Here is a 21,077-nt window from a genome sequence, read left to right on the forward strand (position 1 = left end):
TAAACCAAAGCGGTTGAGGTTACACTTATTTTGTTCATTTTGTTATTTGGAGATAAATCATATGCAGAGACAATGTGAAAGAAATGAAAGTAGGGTAATAAAATGTCAAAATGTTTCATTTCAAAAGCAGTCAAGGGATAGATTCTGGAAAATTTATAGTACTGCAATAATCAAGAATTCTCTAATAAAATGACTATTATTTTTCCTTCTTTGCAGGAGTGCAGCGACGTCAGCGGCGAGTGTTGGACACATCGTCTACGTATGTGCGTGGCGAGGAGAACCTGAACGGATGGCGCCCTCGCGGGGACTCCCTCCTGGTTGACCATCAGTGGGAGCTGGAGAAACTCACCAGGCTACAGATGGTGAGATATTCCATCCTGCAGCGTGCAGAAGGATTTTGATCCCTCTGTTATACCAGGGGTGGAAATAACTCTGAAATTGCTAGTGTACTCCGGTACAGTGGCACATGTAAACTCACTTGCCCTGATTTTTCCACTATACCGACCGTTTTCTTGTTGATTTTTCAAATAAACAACATAATTAATATTGGAAAGTCAACTGGACACCGGTACAGTGTGATATACAAATTTGCTTGCCCAACAGAAAAAAACCACTGGACTCGGGCGTCGGGCAATGGGTTATTTCCACCCCTGTATACAAAGACACTAAACAGATGGTACTTGTTGTTACCTGCCTCGTACTATGCATTAGGGAGGTCAACAAGGACTCATTGTCTCAGAGTCAGTGTCAATAGTTATGAATCCAGTGTTCGGCCATTCTTTTTCAGAAGAAGTCCTCCTTGGGGTACATATAAGCATTAAAATGTCCATTTTAAAAGCCTACGACAGTTGTAACAATATTTCAATAAAATATTTTACCAAACAAAAAACTCGTTATGTGTGGTGAGACCACCCCTACAGGGCCCCGTAGAGGGCCCCCTACAGCCAAGAGCAGGTAACTCTGGCTGTGTACCTCGTACCTCACTTTTCATGCTGTCGTCGGCCGTGTAGGTCGATTGCATGGTCCAAGAAGCTACGAATAAGAGAGCGATGAGTGAGATAGAGTCAAATCCTGTATGTATGGTTCCTTTTTTTCGCATTTCGGCGCTAGCTGGAATCGCGTTGTATGACTTTTTCATTCATGATTTGTTGTAACTTTACCGGGCGTGTTTCGCTGTCTCCAGCCAATGGCAGGCAAGATGGCGGACCGCTGGGTCCCGCTTTGCTTTCCTTCTCCTGGCTTTAGAAAAAGCCTTGTAGTCGGGTCGTAAAGGGGCTGATATTTCATTTTGTAGATTATACTTGCCTAAATTCCTCTTTTTCCAGGCTTTAGGTAAGTTTTGCTTGAGTGTTTTCGCGGACGCGCTTACGTGTCGCCACACATGTTGCTCTTTGTCACCTATGTACGCAATTACGCTTCGCTATTATGGCTTTGCGCTAGTATTTCATAGCTTTGCTGTAACAGTTAAAATATCGCCCGGGCGTTGTATTTTGTTCTGTTTTGTTGCGTGCATATTATATTATGTATATCGTACAGTCCTTGCTATTGTCATAGCGCGGTTCTGTTTTTTGCAGCCCAAGGGGTGTGTCACCTGTAGCGGCAGTTTGTCGCCTCAGGATCGCCACCTGGTTTGCTTACGTTGCTTCCCCCCCTCCTGTCCCTGTTTCTAACCAGCTAACAATTGATTTACTTTCTGATATATTGCAGAAGCAGATGGATTCGGTCCACACTCTCGTGGCTGACGCGATGGCTGGCCTCCGTCAGGAGATTGGTGTCCGGCCAGGTACGGGTGTGTGTGCCGGGTCTATGGCGGGCAGTGCTCCCAACCTCAGCTTAGGCTCTGGTGTGGGGGTTTCTGTCGGGGGTGCGTCGGCTCCGAGTTTCGTCTCGGTTGCTGGCCACCCCTCCGCTGTAGTAACTACTACCGGCCCGAGCCTTGGCTCGGGGTCTGGTCCAGTAGTTAGTAGTTTGGCAGGCTCAGTGCCTGTAGTTGCCGCTACTTCGCAATTGGTCCCACCGCTTGCGCCGGCTTGGCCGGGCCATTCGGTGTCTGGATCATTTTGTCTACCATTGAGGAATCCCAGCACGGGCTCTTCCTCGTCACGGCACCGCGACTCAGTCTCGAGTCTTGGGTCAGGTGTGCCGGGCAACCCGGCTCTGCTCGAGCCTTTGTCCCTCTCTGTAGACCCCTCGGATGATCCCTCAGAGCTCTCTCTGGATACAGAGACCTCACTCATTGAGGATCGATTCGAGGAGGCTATGGAGGAGGATGAGGGTCGGGAGGAGTTGGGTACGCCTTTGGTTTCGCTCGGTGCGTCCCTGAGGCAGGTACGGGAGCGTATTGCTTCTGTCCTGCCCCAGGTAGTGGTCAGTACTGGCGCACCCGACCCTCAGGAGTTTCGCCTCCCAGGGGAGGCTTTTGCTCCCACCAAGGTGGGGGACACAAGGCTGCGTATATTACCCTCAGTCTTGTCTGAGGTAATCAACCCCCTCCTCTGTGGTACCAGGTCCAGGTTCGATTTGCCAGAACTTGACCGTCGGTACCTCATGGGGGAGGCTTGCCTTTACAATCCCCCAGTGGTTGACGATTGTGTTTACGCATCCGTCGCCCTGGGGGGTTCGTCGGGTAATTCTATGGCTTCAGCCAAGCAAGGTCGCCGGCTTCCGCCGTTCACGACTAACGCTACAGCGCTTAAATCACATCTATCCTCCTTTGAAGAGCAATACCGCAATGCGGTTCAATGCCTCAAAGTGACGATCCATTCCGCCACATCTCGGTGTTGCAGAGGCAACTACTGGATGTGGGTGGGGTGGAGGAAGATTCGCCTCCCTCCACCTTGGCTAAGCAATTAACGGAGGTACAGTCACATCTGGCGCGATTCTATCAGGTCGCCGGCTTGCCAAATGATGTCGGCGGTGATGGGCCTCCGTCGCCTGTGGCTTTCCGTGGCGAGGTATTAAGCCTGCCACGCAACAGGCTCTGCTGGCGCTGCCATTCCGGGATGGGTTCTACCCTGTTCCCGGGGCAGCTACAGTAGTCCGGGAGGCCGCGGAGGCTGTCTCAACCTTCAAGGACTCTAAGCCCTTGCTGGAACAGCCTCACACGCCTCGCCATTTCATGGCGGACCCGGTTGCCTCCTCCGCGATATCCTTCTGCCGCGAAGGAATCTGTTAAATGGGCTCAGCCCTTGCAGTCGCTGAGGGCAAGGGCAGAGGCAGGGGCAAGGGCAAGGCCACGGCGCCCCACCAGCCTTTTCAGAGGAAGGGGAAGTCAGCCCCGGCTTCCCAGCTATAATTCCTCCGGAGCCCTTGTTGGTACCAGACCAAGCAGTCGGAGTACTGCCGAAGTCAGGTATTCAATGTCTCATGCCACATATCCCTGTGGGTGGTCGACTTTCCCTCTTCCTGTCGGAATGGGAAAAAGTCACGTCCAATCCCTGGGTCCTGTCCACACTCAGGGAAGGCCACATGCCACAGTGGAAGCGAGACCCACCCCCCTTCTCCGGGATCCGTTGCACTCCAGTGCCGGCTGCCCTAGAGAAGGCGGAAGTGCTCCGTGCCGAGGTCCAGTCGTTGCTGGACAAGGCAGCCATAGAGGTGGTTCCTGTGGGACAAGAAATGTTGGGTTTTTACTCAACTTATTTCCTTGTCACCAAAAAGGACGGAGGGTTCAGACCTATTCTAAACCTCAAAGGTCTGAACGACATGTTAGAGGTACCGTCCTTCAAGATGGAAACACTGCGTTCGGTGATTTCGTCTGTGGAGAAGGGAGATTGGCTCACGTCAATCGACCTCAAAGACGCGTACTTCCATGTCCCTATGCACCCCGAGTTCCGGAAATACCTAAGGTTTTCCTTCGACGGGAGGTGCTATCAGTTTCGGGTACTCCCCTTCGGCATTTCCACGGCGCCAAGGGTGTTCACCAAACTCATGCTAATTCCAGCTCAGGTAGCCAGGTCACAGGGCAGGTGCTGTCACCCGTACCTAGACGATTGGCTCCTTCGTGCGCTTGCCACTCACTTGAGTCGAGTTGCGACACTTGCTGTGATGAGTATTCTCACCAAGTTGGGCTGGATTATCAACCTCAAGAAATCAGAACTGGTTCCCACCCAGGATCTGGTGTTCTTGGGAGCGAGATTCGAGACAGCGCGAGGGATAGTCTCCCTGTCTCCGGACCGCGTCACCAAAGTCCAGAGAGTTGTGTTACAATTTCTCGAAGTTCCCCAGGGCCTCAGCTCGGACTTGGCTCCAGTTGCTAGGCAACATGGCGGCAACGGTGGACATCGTTTGGCGCCTGAGTTGAGGATGCACCCATTCAGCAGGCTCTAGCTTCGAATGTGGGTCCACACCCAGGGTTACGAGTTGATTCTCCACACTCCAGGGTGGCTAATTCCTCATTTACGGTGGTGGACACTGGCAGGGAATTTATCCAAGGGGCTCCCTTTGGACATCCCATCGCCAGATCTCTCAATTCAGACGGACGCTTCCCTCACAGGGTGGGGGGGCGTGCTGGGCGCCCTGTCGGTCTCAGGCCTGTGGTCACAGAGCGAGGCGCAACTGCACATCAATGTGCTAGAATTGAGAGCAGTCAGGTTGGTGTTCAAACGACTTCGGGAGCAGGTTCAAGGCCGTGTGGTCCGTCTCGAGATGGACAACCAGACGGCAATGACCTACATCCTGAAGCAGGGCGGTACGGTTTCCCTGTCTCTTCTGCAGGAGGCATGGCAGTTTCTGCTCTGGTGCGACCAGTTCGACATACGGGTAATGCCTGTTTATCTCCCTGGGGCGGACAACGTTCGAGCAGATGCACTCTCTCGTCGTATCCTGGCCCCACACGAGTGGATGCTCCATCGGGGGATATTCGGGGCTATCTCCCAGTTGTTCGGATCGTTCCAGGTGGATCTGTTTGCATCTGGGGGGACGAACCAGATTCCGGTGTTTTGCTCTCGGATACCGGATCCGAGAGCCATCGCCCAAGACGCTTTCAGCTCGATTGGACGGACAGGGTTCTGTGGGCGCCTCGCCACTACCCTGATTCCCAAAGTCCTCTTGCAGCTTGCCACCCAACCAGCTCGACTTCTTGTGCTCCTTGCACCCCTTTGGTCGGCTCAAAGCTGGTTTCCGGTACTACTCAGGTTTCTGGCTCAGCCTCCTGTACTATTACCCTTTCGACCGGACTTACTATCCCAGAACGGAGCGCCGCACCCGAATCCCAGGATTCAGTGGGTGGCCTGGCCTCTGTCCGGAATCGCCTCCACGCGAGCGGAATTCCTGCACCAGTTGCAGACACAATTCTGGCTTCGCGGAGGGATTCGACAAACGTTCAGTATGAGGATAGATGGGCCTGTTATGCGCGCTGGTGTGTCGGCAGAGGGATTCTTGATCCCTTTTCTTCAACTGTAATTGAAGTACTGGAGTTCTTGCAGTCTCGGTTAGAAGCCGGTTTAGCCGCGTCTACTATCCGGGGCTACTCCACGGCAATCTCTGCCTTCCATATCCCTGCCGACGGTGCTCTCTTGGGGCAGCACCCTCTCGTACAGCGCTTTTTAGCAGGCGTGGACAGAATCCGTCCGACTGTCCGGCGGATTAGTCCCCCGTGGGACTTGTCAATCGTTCTTGATTGGATGTCCGGTCCTCTCTTTCACGATCTGTCGTCTCTTTCACTCCAGCTGTTAAGTTGGAAGGCTGCCTTTCTTGTGGCGGTAACGTCTGGCAGGCGGGTAGGTGATATCCATGCGATGTCAGCGGATCCTGCTCTGACTGTCTTTCACAAAGACAGAGTCAGTATTCGGTTGCCAGACTCCTACCGTCCTAAGGTCGCAGGCGCCTTTCATATAACGGCGCCTATCGAACTGCCAGCTTTCACTCAGCCTCCATCGTCCGGTACCTCTCTTCGGCGTGCTCACGTCTTAGATGTCCGTAAGACTCTCAAGGCTTATATCAAACGAACGGCTGCTATCAGGAAAGATAAGCAGCTGTTCTGTTGTTATGGCGGTGGCAAGGCTGGTCTTCCGGCGAACAAGCAGACCATATCTAGGTGGCTTGTCTCTGCCATTTGTTCGAGTTACTCTTACAAAGGATTAACCATCCCTCAGGGTTTAAAGGCTCATTCGATTAGGGCAGTGGCGACATCAAAAGCATACGCCGCGGCACTGCCCATTGAGGAGATCTGCTCAGCGGCTATCTGGAGCCGACCGAGTACGTTCATCCGCCACTATCAGCTGGACAAACACTCACGGAGCGCAGTGCTCGGTTTGGCCAGACAGTTCTCACCAGTGGGCAGTGTCGTGATTCTCGTCCGAATGAGCCTTAGAAATCACGTTTGCTTTTCTCATGGTGTAGGTGTTAATAAATTCCTCAATTTTTATCGGTGGTGGTATCACATTGGTGGTGGTTTTTACCGTATGTAGCGATTTTCACTCGCTACAGTCACTGTGTTCATCCCTGCACCACGCTTCGCTGGTTTGGGTTGCTGAGGGATATATATTGGACTCGCCCATTCTTTCCCTCCCATTTTGATGGTCTGGGGGTGGGACTTGCGTCCGCCTTTATAAATTCCACCAATAGCCTATCGGCTAGGCTCCTTTTCCCCCGCCTTGCCACGCCCCCGCCTGATTGACATCAGCGGTCAGGTGACTAGGTGAGTGTACTTTCTCTCTCTGTCGCGGCTTCGGCTGTGCCTTCGACTGAACTAGGGGGTATGTTAGGCAGACAGAATACCGCTCCCGACTCAACATCGTTGGGAGTCTGTCTTATGCTTATATGTACCCCAAGGAGGACTTCTTCTGAAAAAGAATTTTACAAACCTGGAGAGGTTATGAATTCTTTGAAGAAAAGTCCTCCTTGGGGTACGGCCGCCCACCTCCCCTCATTCTGTCTGACACGTTCAGCATGAAAAGTGAGGTACGAGGTACACAGCCAGAGTTACCTGCTCTTGGCTGTAGGGGGCCCTCTACGGGGCCCTGTAGGGGTGGTCTCACCACACATAACGAGTTTTTTGTTTGGTAAAATATTTTATTGAAATATTGTTACAACTGTCGTAGGCTTTTAAAATGGACATTTTAATGCTTATATGTACCCCAAGGAGGACTTTTCTTCAAAGAATTCATAACCTCTCCAGGTTTGTAAAAGTTTTCACGCAATAAAATAACTGCTGAGGATAAACAAATGCCTGTAAATGTAGAGCATGTCACTTTTTTCTTTGTTTCAGTAAGGTTATACTGCTTTGGAAATAAAGGCGAAGTTGTCTCAGAGTGTTAATTGATGATTAAATGTTTCATAGTGGCTATTTAACATGGGACAGAGTTTTATATGTTTAGGTAAAGGCATGGGGTCCTCAGGACTTATAATAACCTGGGCGTCTTTTCACAAAGCACTAAGGTGATCGTAAGTCACTAAGGTAACCTTAGTGCAATGTTAAAGAATGGGAGTTAAGGTTAACCTTAGTAAAGGTTGCTTCTTGAAAGGAGCCCCTGGTCCCTACATTAAACAGGCAGCACAGCCTACTGGTTTTAGTCATATTTCTGGTCTGTTTTATGTCTGTTCTAAGACACTATTTCTACTCTATTTAAAGTATACAATCTCTGTGTCAGTCAATATGGTTTACTTTGAGAGAACAATGCTATGTGTGTGTCCATATTTATTGTGTAGGTGATGATGCCCACAGGAATCAGTTTAATGTCTCCCACATTGCAGGTGGAGAAGGCACGCCATGTGCTGTTGCTTCGTGAGAAGCTGGCCGAGCAGAACAAGACGTCGGAGCTGAGCAAGCTGGACAAGGACATTGTCAACATGCAGGCCAAGTATCGCAGTCAGAAAGCCAAGGAGGAAGAACTGAAAGAGTTACGATCTGACGAGAATCCGAAAGATGTAGACATAAAGGAGAAAGATTTGACAAAAACCTCAAACATTTACGACTTGAAAACGGATGGGGACAGAGAAAAGGAGCTTGCTGCTAAATGTGTTAAGCTGATGCTGCAAGGAAAACCACCTCTCAAACCACCACCTGTCAGGGTACGTAACGTCTCAAACCAATAAAAGTGGTGGGTACGTTTCGTCTCAAACCAATACCTGCCAAGGTATGTAGTTTCTCAAACCAATACCTGTTTGGTTTAGTGTCTGAAACCATCAACTGTCTGGGTATTCAGTATCTGAACCCATCAACTGTTAGGGTACTGTTAGGTTATGGTGTCTGATACCACTACTTGTCTGGGTCTGAAACAAGCACCTGTTGTGGTGTCTGATACCACCACTTGTCTGGGTCTGAAACAAGCACCTGTTATGGTGTCTGATACCATCACTTGTCTGGGTCTGAAACAAGCACCTGTTATGGTGTCTGATACAACCACTTGTCTGGGTCTGAAACAAGCACCTGTTAAGGTGTCTGATACCACCACTTGTCTGGGTCTGAAACAAGCACCTATTATGGTGTCTGATACCACCAATTCTCTGGGTACCTGGTGTCTGACACCGCTCCCTGTATGGGTACACAATCTCGAAACCAGGTGGGTATGTAGTGTCTCAAACAGCTCCCTGTTAGGGTAGGTCATTTTGGGGTGTTTGGGGTTTTGCTGTAAACTTCACACCTCTATTTGCCTGTGTTGTTCCACCAGACATCGCTGACGGACTCCATGTTAAGCTCGACAACTGCAACTTCTGAGGAGAGTGACAGTCTGCAGCATTCAGGAGCAGAATCTCTGGGCATCAGCATGACAAGTTCAACAGCATCTGAACTCTTCAAGTAAGTCCACTGCATTTGAGTTGTTACAATCATGCGAACATGATCACAATCCTAATGAACATCTGTGACTGTGCAAGAATTTGAGGATTTTCCGTCTAAAAAACTACTTATGTGACTTACAGTTCAAAGTCATCCTTTGGAAGAGCAATTGAGACTAACAAAGCTAACCTTTGTGATAAAAGTTAAATGTTCAGTGAGGCTTGCTGACTTCGTTGGCACATGTCATTGTATTCCAACTACGTAGATCGATGCTCATGATGATCACTGAATTGTCTGGTCCAGACTTGATTATTTACAGACTGTCACCATAAAGCTGGAATATTGCTGAGTGCTGCATTAACAACAAACAAACACACTCTGTGATATATATTCGACCTGTATTTATATGTAGTGTGAAAATAATCAATGGACCCCGTAGTTAGTTTGATGAAACTAGACAAGCATCACAACCAACTTTCGGTGGTGGGGTAGCCTTGAATTTAAAGCATTTGCTCGTAATGCTAAATACCCCGGGTTCGATTCCCCATGTGCTTACAATGTGTGAAGCCCATTTCTGGTGTACCCTGCCGTGACATTGCTGGAATATTGCTCAAAGCGGCTTAAAACTAAACTCACTCACTCACTCACAACCAACTTAACCATTCTCCCGACAGACCCACCAACCCCACCATCATCCAGCAGTCCAGATCTTGTGACAACCTGACCTCAACCCCCAACAGCAGCGCAGAGAGCGGTGACAGGAAGCTGTCGCTGCCGCTGAAGGGAATCCGTGCCGACATGGAGCTGCCCATGTATGTGCCCGACGTGGAGGAGGTGCGTGTCAGTCCTGTTGTGTCCCGTCGTGGCTATCTCAACTTCATGGAGGACAAAAGCAATGGCTGGGCCAAGAAATGGGTGGTAGGTGTATTTAGCCTGTCTGACAGGGGGATAGCTCATCATGTGTTCAAAGTTTCTTAAGCCCTGTTTTAGGTTTGTAAATCACTGTTAAAATATACGGATTGGGGTAGTTGTAGAAAGAGGTCCTGTGACCAAGTACTCAAATCAGTTGTAGTGCTGTAATTATGAAGTCTCACATTTCTATGTAGGTACCAGTATAATTTCTTCCCATGGAAAGGAGAGAAATATCCATTCACGAGCCATGTTGTAGACAACAGTCTCATATAGTTTATATACATTTTGGTAATGTGTATTATATCGTGAATTATTTTCTCCAGATTGTACGTCGTCCATATGTGTACATCTACAACAATGAGAAGGACCCAGTTGTTCGTGGACTGATCAACCTTGCAACTGCACAGATCGAGTACAGTGAAGACCAGCAAGCAATGCTTAAGGTACATGTATGATGTTTACTGGAAAGCCTGGTCTACATATTTGCTTGATCATGCCGTGTCAGAATGGGACAACTGAAACTAGGAAATAGTACCAAAAATGAAAATATTGAACTCGTTTGGTTTCATATGATTTTACCTTGAAATGTGACAAATATACTTGACATAAATAGCCACATATGAACCTTTGAACAAAGAAATAGAAAGGGAAAAGCCAAGACAAACTATGAGTTTTATTGCAGCTTAAGAAATTGTAAACTTTTCAATAAAGACAATATTCTCAGACAGAAAGATTTTGGTATTCTGAATGTAGGCATCTTGGCAGTACACTGAAGAAAGCATTAAGACTAAATCCAGCAGTGTTATGCCCACCATTTAACCGTCTTGTTTTCAGATGTACGTTCATTTATATCCAAACATTTCAGCATGAGGTTTCCAATTTTATACATTTTCTGGTTTGGGATCAAAGTTTGAACACAGAATCACTTTAAGACTGAACAATTCAGCAGGATTAAAAAATGAAAAGGTAGAACTCAAGTTTCATTCCGTACTACTGTGGTAGGTCAAGATGATATTACTTTGATTCCCGCCTGACCTTTACATTCCCTACCTTCTAGACTCAGAACACATTCTCCGTGATGACGAAACACCGCGGGTTCCTGCTGCAGACTCTCGACGACAAGGACTTTCACGATTGGCTTTATGCCATCAACCCCCTGCTGGCTGGCCAGATCAGGTGCGTAACCATGACAACAGTGTCACAAATAAATGGGATCAGGGCCACAGTGGTGGATGGTTAGACTAACACTTAGTCTCTGAATATATATAATTTTTATTGTAACAAATAAACCCATTTCAATTGAAAAGGAGCTCAAGTGATATGGGAGATTCTGAACATGAGGAAATCTAATCTTGCTTCATTTAGGGCTTTAGCGTTGCAGGGAGGGCTAGGATGTAGGGAAAATACTGTGGTTCAGGGTCTGGGAGACTGACTATTAGATGGTAAAAGGGTGTATATGGAACATGTTCATTTAAATACAATGTAAATAAAATAAGGGTCATTACACTCATAAAATACACATGAATAAATTATAAACCATTTTGAACACTGTTCATCTGTTTTCAGATCCAAGCTGTCAAGACGGAAGCAGGCAGTGATGATATAAAATATGTTGTTATCAGTGATGGTAGACTGTCGAAAACATTCTCCACATATTTCCCAGCATTCCATTGTAGCAACAAGGGAGATTACTGTAATCAATTTGTTTTCAAAAGGGACATAACTCTAACGAATGTGATAAGTGTATAAAGTTGTAGTGTGTTCCTTGTCTGGTATGTCAACAAAGCTGCTTACATGAAATCAGAGGCCAAAATATCTTCAATCAATTCTGAAAATGAACGTTGTACTGCAGTTTTAGTTAAAATGGGGTGGCCATGAGATGAGAAGTCTTCAGAATGAATGCAAATGTCAAGTTTTAAAGGTTGAACGTGAATGTTTGGGCAGCCCCTTTTTGACAAAGCTGAGATGGTATATATTTTTTTCAGGTGTTTATTTAGTTGCTGTTTAGTTTCTTCATTATTGATTGAAGATACAATCATGTTATGTTCCTGACAAATTTAGAATTTATTCAAGTATTTGGCAAATGTAATTGAATTAATGATTGAGAGGGAAAGTTCATTCCTTACTGCAGATGAAAAAATTCGTTTCCACTTTATTTGAAATCATTTTGGCTTAAGCAACCATGATCCCCAGAATGCTGAGCATACAAGGGAAATAACTCCTGAGAACGTCGAGCCAATGTGTTCAAATATTTGTCATTGTTTTGTGTCAGAAACTGGTGCTTCATCCAAAATGTCATTTTCATGCTAGGAAGTCCTTGTTTGATTATCTCCTGCTTAGGTAAGAGAAATGTAATTATCCAGAGTTGAACAGATGTAGAGCCGGTGTTCCACACGGAAAGCATTTTAGAACAAGAACCAACTGATAATTAATCACAGCAGCATAATAATGTCTGACAGATAAGAAAAGAGGTTAGGTGGAGCCTGCATGTTGAGTCACTCATCCTGTGTATTCAAACTTTATTGATCGTCTGTCGCGGAGGTAATCAAAGCAAGGTCATGTATGAGTTTGGATATCCAGAAAGTGTTCATGTAGGATAATCGCAATATGTAGTATACTTCATGTGGATTTTGACCTCAAGTCATGTATTGCCGAATCAATTATTCTACACTACTATTTACTGTGTATATTGTCCATGTTGCTGTGTGGTTGAAATTGTGATATTCATGTTGACTTCCTATCAACTTAACATACCAGTGCTGATTAATTATTCACAGATTGGTTCATATTATTAGACCAACATTGGATGTACTTAAATCTTTTGTCTTTTTGGGCATAATTTATTGGTAGAGTAGTCGATCAGAAGGAGTGACAAAGTAAACGCCTTGATTGACTTCATGAATGCTTTACTTTGGAGAAAGGGAAGTTTTGGTGATCTTGATCGTCTGAAGAAAGACAAAATTCCAGTGTGTTTGTTCCTATCAGGGAGAAAGATTGACTTAGGAAAAGTTGTTTTAGATGCTTTTCCCTTTGGTTCTGTGAAAGTTGAAAATATTTTTAAGTGATATAATTCACTCCAGGAACAAGGTGTCGATTGTAATAATGAGAATTAGGTATGTCTTGATAGACCTATGATAGACAGGTGTGAGGACATGTATGATACAACTTACATCAGTTCTAAATGCTACGTTCCATTGTCCTTGAACCGTCTTAAGTAAATCATAATCAGTGGGCAGAATTTGCACATGTGCATGTTCCTTTGTCACTTCTTTGGTGAAATGATCCTAGTCCATTGCTAATCTCTGTTACACTGCCGTGTGGCTTCACTTGCTCAGTTGACTAGCTCACAAACAAAATATGACATTGTTTATCTCAATATACTTCCGTCTGTGTTGAATAGTGCTCCTACGTTGTGACATAGAATTACATGTCAATTCTAGCCACAAAATGTTAGGGATTTTAGATGATCGAATTAGGCAGTATACAGGGTTGTGTTCTGACTCCAGTTCTTTCTGTTGTAGTAACATTGAAAAAAAAGATTATATTATATTGCTGATAAATTTGATGACTTATTTAAGTGTATTTTGGAATCTTTATCAGTTTAAAGTGTTCATAATCATCAAATTTGATTATATGATACTGCTAATAAATTTGATGTTAGGTACACCTGGTTGTCACTCATTCGGGTGTCATTTTGAGTCTTAATCATGTTAAATTTGATGAGTTGACACGATACAGACAGGTCATTTAGCCTCCTTAATATTTTGTGGGTCATATGTTTCATGTACATATGTAACCATGGTAACAGCATTTACTCACACCATGCGACTACAGTATATATACACTCATGTTGTTTGTGTGTAAATGTGATCATGGTTAGTGTTTATCCTTTCCCACTACAAGTATTTGGGGTCAGGTGTCTAAATCCCAATGTATTTATGTCTTCAGTATTGTTAGACAAAATCCAAAACAATTCCCCAATTTACAGATCAGGATTAAATGCTGATTGGAAGAATATCAACAAATTCAGTGTCAGTTTGTGACTCCTGAGGATTGAAGATTAAATCTGGAAATCAATGAAATCAAGAGTACATGTCAACAATTTCTGAATTTGTTTTGAGTGGTAGAAAGTTATGCAAATAAATTTATTTTGAAATACTGATAAGCATAATTTTTTTAACTGAATGAAACTACATTTACATTCAAATGTGTATCATATTTGTTATCATTTTGACAAATATTTTTCGACTGTATTGTTTATTTTTGAGTTTTGTTTTCTTATGAAACTGTGTGCAAACAAGGTTATATGATTGGTTGTGCTTTTGAATATCTAATATTCAAAGGAAAAGAGAGATTTCCAAAGATTCTTTAAAAACAGAAATTATGTTTTTATGCATTTTTTCAAGGGCATTTAAGTGTTTTTAGGTATTAGTTTGAAAAGTAGCTATGAAGTGGAATAACTATTCATTATACAGATGAAATTACTTTAAATAAGAAGAATGACTTCTTTGATTGACAAAATATTTTCTGCAGGCCCTTTCATACATCATTCTGGAGGTAATATCTCTTTTGTTCAAACACCATTCATAATATTTAACCGAAATTACCTGTCACAAATTAAACACATTCAATTAATCTTTGATTCAGATAAAGTTCTGGTTGTAACTGCCATTGTTTTGAAATGTATGCACAGAAATAAGTTGGATTTATTTGACTTGTTTTTTGCACAAATGTTTGAATTTACCTGTATACACAATGCATTTAAACAAAAATACAGGTAATCAAATATTTTCCCTATGAACTGTGATTGCTATTGTCTTTGTCAATTGTACAGTAATCAGTGTGCGATTGTATCTAGCCGAATGTTTCATGTAAGATATGTATGTAGTGCTTGACATGCTTTTTGTATCATTTCTGCTTGATTAGCTCATGTACAGCATAGGTGTATCTTGTTCAAGTTGTTGATCATTCTATGCATGTCTTTTCATAACTCTCTCATTTATGCCTTAATCTGTACAACTTCACAAGCAGATTATTTTTCCATTCTTTTGAATTAAATGTTAAAAGTTTCTTGTTTTTAAAAACATCTGGGTTTATCAGAAACTACTGAAAATATTGAATTACAAACCCTAATAATATTTAGATTTTATATCTTAGGTCATAAATATTTGAGTTATGAAAAGAAAATCTCACATAAAAATTCATTCCATGACTATCATGATATATCAACGTGCAATATTTACAATCTGTGAAAAAAACACCTTTTTTTTTTTGTTATTGCAGTCTGAAGGCATATCTAAAAATGTATCTTTAGTTACTGAATTTTATGACTTTTTCTTGAAGACTATTTATGGTTCAGAATGAAAGTTTATATTCATTTTGAAAATGGGTATTAATACTCGGTTAATCCTCAGGTATGTAGCAAATTAAACTTATATCATTTATAATGGAACTATCAAATACTACCAGATATATGTACTATTTTAGAGGAAATGGCAAATAGGCAGATATTTGGGTCTAATTCAAACTCCATTAGAAAAATATTTCAGTAAAGGTTTTGATGTGCTGTTTCAGTTCACAATACTAGGATTGTATTGAGATTTTCTGTCTTGTTCTTTTTGCTGAATCGGCAAAAGGAGAAGGCAACCAATAATGGATATAGCTTTCAGTGAAGATTCCATTTTTGGAATCATTGCTTATTACAGTAAGTATCCATATTTGGAGCTATTTCGTATCTTTCGAAAGGAAATATTCTCAATTCAAACTGTGAACTCAACTCAACACTCAACTTTATCTGAACTGGTCAGAAATGGAAGTAGGATAATTTGATGTGAAAATCTTGAGTTTACTTATTTAATGATGTTCATCCACTTTCATTTGAAATGGATGGTTATCTTTGGATTTATCCTTATGAAATAACTTACACGTTTTGTGTATGAAGATTGAATGTGTACAGAGTTACACACATGATATGGTTGTTCTTGTTAAAACGTTACTTAGTGCAACAGGGTTGCTGCTCAACTTGAGTCCACGCTGTCATGCTTCAGATAATGGAACATTCACTGCCCAATGTCAGTGCTGCCAGCTTGATGGAAAAGGATCACGTATCAAGCAGAATATTAATAACTTCTTTCACTTTGTCCTATTTCATAATTCAGTTTAGATAATCACTTTCAAGCACTAATGGTTAAATCTGTGCTATTTGTAAATTATTTCTTACATATATACTGTAAAAACTGCTTTTTGCCTTTAAATGGCTTTCCACAGATTGTTCATGAAGGTTTGAAACTGATAAGCACAGTAGAATTCCATGTGCTGTTACTGCATTGTTCTCACAAACCAATCAAATCGTTTCTCACATCCGTGGTTGACCCACACATCAGAGAAATCAGCCAATGAAATCCATGTTATATAATTGTATCATCCAATCATATTCTTTGATAGTGTCATCCAATTCAGATAGTTAGGCAAACCATTCCAGTTGTCTATCACAATACTCATTGGCTTTCTAGCCTGTGATGTCATTGTTGCATCAGATATTTGTTGTATGCAGTATAAACTACCTGTTCGCAATACTGTGTATTTCTGCCAGTACGTGGAAATAAATATTGCTTAGTGCAAAGTGTCTGTTGTGTTGTTTTAAGTTCATAGATATACACAATGGGAAACGAAATAATTTGCTTGATCTTCACGTAAACGAAAATATGCACCAAAATATTAATGATCCCTGACCATTTATGGTCAGTATACCTGCGGGTGAAACTGATGGAAGTTTCAGGGCCTGATGTGTCTGACCAGGGATACGTTATATAGTCTCCCTGGTTTGACTAATCTGCCTCACAGTCCCTAAACCGTTGTATTTCCCGTCCGCACAGGCCTTTCTGCAATGCTAAAGCCCTAAGTGAAGCAAGTCTAGATTTCATCAGGATCTGAATCTCCCATCTCATAAGGGCTCTTTTTCAGTTTAAAGGAATTATTTGTTTCTGTCAAAATTATGTATATTCAGGGACTAGCGCCAGGCTGCCCACTGACACAAAGCGTGGATATCACGTTTGCTTTTACATAACAAATAATATTGTAAGATCACAGTGGTTTGTAGTAAAATGTATTTCATATTTCTATTGTCACCTGTATCGTACCAATACGTTATGATCTCCTTTGTCTTGAGAGGTGCTGGGGCAGCCTGGTGGTTATAGCTATGGGGTGATATCATCCTTTGGCTTATCGCCCTGGGCCTAGATTTTCGAAGCTAAGATAGTTGTAAGTGCCATACATTAACATTAACTTACGGCTATCTTAGCGCTAAGAGAGCTTCGAAAATCGAGGCTCTGGTTCGGAAAAGTCATTTAGGTTCTACCATTCAAATTGGGATATCCTAGTCATTCGTTATGCCGCAGTACCGTGCTCATGGGTGCATGCACTGTACGCACTTGTCTGTGTGCGCTTGGTCAGGTGCGGTGCTCTTTTAGGCTTGTACTCGATGTATTACTCATCCGCTTGAAATAGGCATCCAGCTACTCATGCTTGGAAAGTCAACTGAATCGATCAGATGGTCAGGTCCTTTGACTTCATTGTTTGCGTGTCCTCGTACCACGTCAACATGATGGATGGTGCTCATAATATCGATCACTGGTTTAAACTTGATTGGTTACGGCCTGAGGTCACGCAGATGGAAACAACACACCAATTACTTATGAACCAGCCTGCAAAGAATATTGGAATTGCATAGAATTTAGCAGGATAAACAGCACATGCCAAAAATGTAAGGATAAAATCAGTTCTTTGGCGTTGATGCGAATTACAACAGTTAGAATAATTTCTACTGAGCAAAATCAGCGTCGTGATTGTTAATTAGGTCAGACTGAGTGGAGTATTTACATCATATATAATTCCTGTATCTCAAAGACGAAAGTAACCGTCAAGTTGCGAATGCAACTATATAACCTTAAAATAATGTGGATATATTTAATGCTTTCTATCGTTTCTTGGAGGCATTGCATCTGTATCCATAGTGTTGTTTGATTGATTGTTGTTTAATGCCGCACTCAGGAATATTACAACTATATGGCGGCGATCTATAAATAATCGAGTTTGGACCAGGCAATCCAGTGAATCAACAGCATGAGCATCGATTCGGAAACGATGACGTTTCAACCAAGTCAGCGATCCTGACCACCCGATCCCGTTATAGTCGCCTCTTACGACAAGCATGGGTTACTAAAGACCAATTCTAACCCGGATCTTCATTGGACGCATCCATAAGGAGTGTACGATCGGGGATATAATTGTGCAAAGTAGTATTCATTTTCAAAGTCTAACTCAAGTGTACCTTTGTGGTGGTATGACGACTGCCCATTATACGAAGATCGTTCCTTCATCCTTGACACGGTTTGGTGTGACCTGCTATCAAGATGAAAATAGCTCCATCAAAAGCACAATTAAAAAAACCCCATTGTTTCCTTATCTCCTATCTATGCCGATCACTAAAAGTACTTTGGATAAATAAATGGAAATGGCCCTATATAAATATCTTTCTAAAACCAATGCCCTTTGGCATTTTGATGATTCGTATTGTTGGACCGGAGACCTTTTTCACGTGGATTTCATGGAATTTGTCACAGGCTTCGTGGAAATGTTCAGGACATTGTTTTTGTTAACTTGTTAATTCGTACTGAATAAGTGATTTGGGCTTTAGGCCGCTCTGAACTGTGTTCGACCCGCGAAGATCCGGGTTAGAATTGGTCTTCAGCAACTCCTTGTCGAAAGAGGCGACTAACGATGGTTGACAAATGTCATCGCATTCATCGATGCTCATGATGCCAATCACTGGATTGTCTGGTACAGACCGCTGTCATGTAGCTAGAATATTGCTGAGTGCGGCGTTAAACAACAGAGAAACAATTTCAGTTACATCACGATGTGTCAACTGTATGTGTGACGAAAGCTCGATGTGACGCCAATCTCAGATGTGTACCACTTCGGTGAAACAAGGGGCGGTGGGGTAGCCTAATGGTTAAAGCTTTCGCTCGTCACGCCGAATACCCGGGTTCGATTCCCAAAATGGGTACAATGTGTGAAGCCCATTTCTGGTCTCCCCCTCCGTAATATTGCTGGAATATTGCTGAAGCTGTGTAAAACCAAACTCAATCATTCGGTGAAACAAACGAACTGCGGTAGTGATGAAGCTCTAAACATAATCTTGGCGAACCGGGATTCGAACCCACACTCACAGGTTTAAGGTGTGCGGACCGCCTCCGTGGTGTAGTGGTTAGAGCGTCCACCCGGAGAGCGGAAGGTCGCGGGTTCGATCCCTGACCGCGTCATACCAAAAGACGTTAAAATATGGTACTTGTTGGTCCTTCCCTGGCGCTCGGCATTAATGGGTAAAACAAGGACTGGTCGGCTCGGAGTCAGTATAATGTGTCTGAGTGGGGTATTCATGCTTCACTGCGGCATGGTATCTAGGTGGGCTAGCACTATAAAAGCAGCTTCAGTCTGGGCTAGTTCAAGCAGCCGCACATACACATACACACGCATGCACGTCGTCATATGAGCGAAATATTCTCAAGCACGACGTAAAACCCAATTTCACCTCACCTTATGGCGTGCGTGAGGGAACGAACCAAAGGAGATCTGTACCATCGATCTACTTGGCGGACTCAAATGTTGGATAACCCGTACCCACATGTACATAATCAACGGAACGACATGTACTCTGTGTTAATTTGTTTGATTTTAAACATCATTTGCTTCTATTGCTGTCTGAGCTAAAGAAGTCAGACTCATCAGGCCCCGGTTTCTCGAAACAAACTTAAGTCTGAGTTTTGATTAAGTCAGAGTTTTTACTCAAATTTGAGAAAACAAAGGAAAATGCATTTCCCAGAATATCAATATTAAACTCGAACTTAGTAGACAATTTGAGTTTGGTGGATAGATTTCTAAAGTTGTTTGGGATTTTTTTATTTAAAAAATGCAGTCTTGTTAAAAATTCAGCTGTTTCAAATTGTCAAACTCAGTTTGAAATTTGAGTAAAAACTTGAGGCCAAGGCATCCAAATACCATAATTTCGGCGAAAGTATTTAGTATCAACTATATATGTGTGTAAGATATGTTTTTCATATATATTTATAATATAGAAAAAGTATTACAATTACGTTTCTGCATTTTTGCCAAAGTGAGTTTTACGCCGCTTTTGGCAACATTCCAACAATATCACGTCGGGGGTCACCAGAAATGGACTTCACACATTGTACCCATGTCTTCGGCGTGACGAGCGAACCCTTTTATCACAAGGCTACCCCGCCTCCCTCCTCACCCAGAGACCCGTGAAGACCCGGGGTAGAATAGGTCTTCAGCAACCCATGCTTACCACAAAAGGCGACTATGCTTGTCGTAAGAGGCGACTAACGGGATTGGGTGGTCAGGCTCGCTGACTTGGTTGACACATGTCATCGGTTCCCAGTTCCGCAGATCGATGCTCATGCTGTTGATCACTGGATCGTCTGGTCCAGACTCGATTATTTACAGACCGCCGCCATATAGCTGGAATATTGCTGAGTGCGGCGTAAAACTAAACTCACTCACTCCTCACCAAGTAGTGTTTCGTCATCGACATTGCAGCCAAGGATGACCAACATTACATCATAATGGCGACTGAACAGTTGAAACTAACAGCAAGGGTCACAGTGTGACGGCACATTCAAGGAAATGACGACCGAGAAATTAGATTAAATATTTTCAAAAACGTGTTCTCAAGAAAGTCCATGAAAGAGTATATCCTTATCAAATAATGTTTTCAAAATAGAATATTCTTTCGTTATGGGTCGTCCGAAGCCCATTCCACCATGCAGTTGCTGTCCGTTTACACATCCTTCTGACTTTCGGTTGGGGCGATGTAGGCAAAAGCGTTCGCTCTTCACGCCGAAGGCCCGGGTTCGATTCCCCAAATGGGTACAATTGTGAAGCCCATTTCTGGTGTCCCTGCCGTGACATTGCTTGAATATTGCTAAAGGCGGCGTAAAACCATACTCACTCACACATTCATTCAATCTGACTTCCGGTTAGTCAGGAGATTTCCGTTATGTGTGTATTCAAGAACTTTGCCAGGTTCTCCGAATTCTGCTACACCTCTTCACTGTAGGGTAAATACACAGCATCGCCACGGACTACAAAGCCGTAAGTATTAACGTTCTATTTTATTGTTGCAATTACAAAAACAGAACAGACGAACCCGTTTATTTCAACTAATGTAATTGTTATCTTTTCTAGGTTCTCCGAATTCTGCTACACCTCATCACTGTAGGGTAAATACACAGCATCGCCATGGACTACAAAGCCGTAAGTATTAACGTTCTATTTTATTGTTGCAATTACAAAAACAGAACAGACGAACCCGTTTATTTCAACTAATGGAATTGTTACCTTTTCTAGGTTCTCCGAATTCTCC

The 21,077-nt window shown here is 43.4% G+C and overlaps 1 protein-coding gene across 14 annotated transcripts in view; it reads left to right on the forward strand.

Annotated features, from left to right (window-relative positions):
• LOC124287200 (kinesin-like protein unc-104) overlaps nucleotides 1–16,258 on the forward strand; it is a 95,585-nt gene extending 79,327 nt beyond the window's left edge. For all 14 annotated transcript variants that reach the window (XM_046723693.1, XM_046723687.1, XM_046723689.1 and 11 more), the window contains 7 exons: nucleotides 217–362; nucleotides 7,696–8,013; nucleotides 8,613–8,740; nucleotides 9,394–9,637; nucleotides 9,955–10,074; nucleotides 10,689–10,807; nucleotides 11,198–16,258. In XM_046723693.1, the coding sequence (XP_046579649.1) occupies nucleotides 217–362; nucleotides 7,696–8,013; nucleotides 8,613–8,740; nucleotides 9,394–9,637; nucleotides 9,955–10,074; nucleotides 10,689–10,807; nucleotides 11,198–11,237 (1,115 nt within the window). In that variant the 3' untranslated portion in view covers nucleotides 11,238–16,258. The remainder of the gene's footprint in view (nucleotides 1–216; nucleotides 363–7,695; nucleotides 8,014–8,612; nucleotides 8,741–9,393; nucleotides 9,638–9,954; nucleotides 10,075–10,688; nucleotides 10,808–11,197) is intronic.
• The last annotated feature ends 4,819 nt before the right edge of the window (nucleotides 16,259–21,077 follow it).

Source organism: Haliotis rubra, unplaced genomic scaffold (assembly GCF_003918875.1).
Source record: "Haliotis rubra isolate DU_JTF1 unplaced genomic scaffold, ASM391887v1 Scf4, whole genome shotgun sequence".
Classification (NCBI taxonomy): domain Eukaryota; kingdom Metazoa; phylum Mollusca; class Gastropoda; order Lepetellida; family Haliotidae; genus Haliotis; species Haliotis rubra.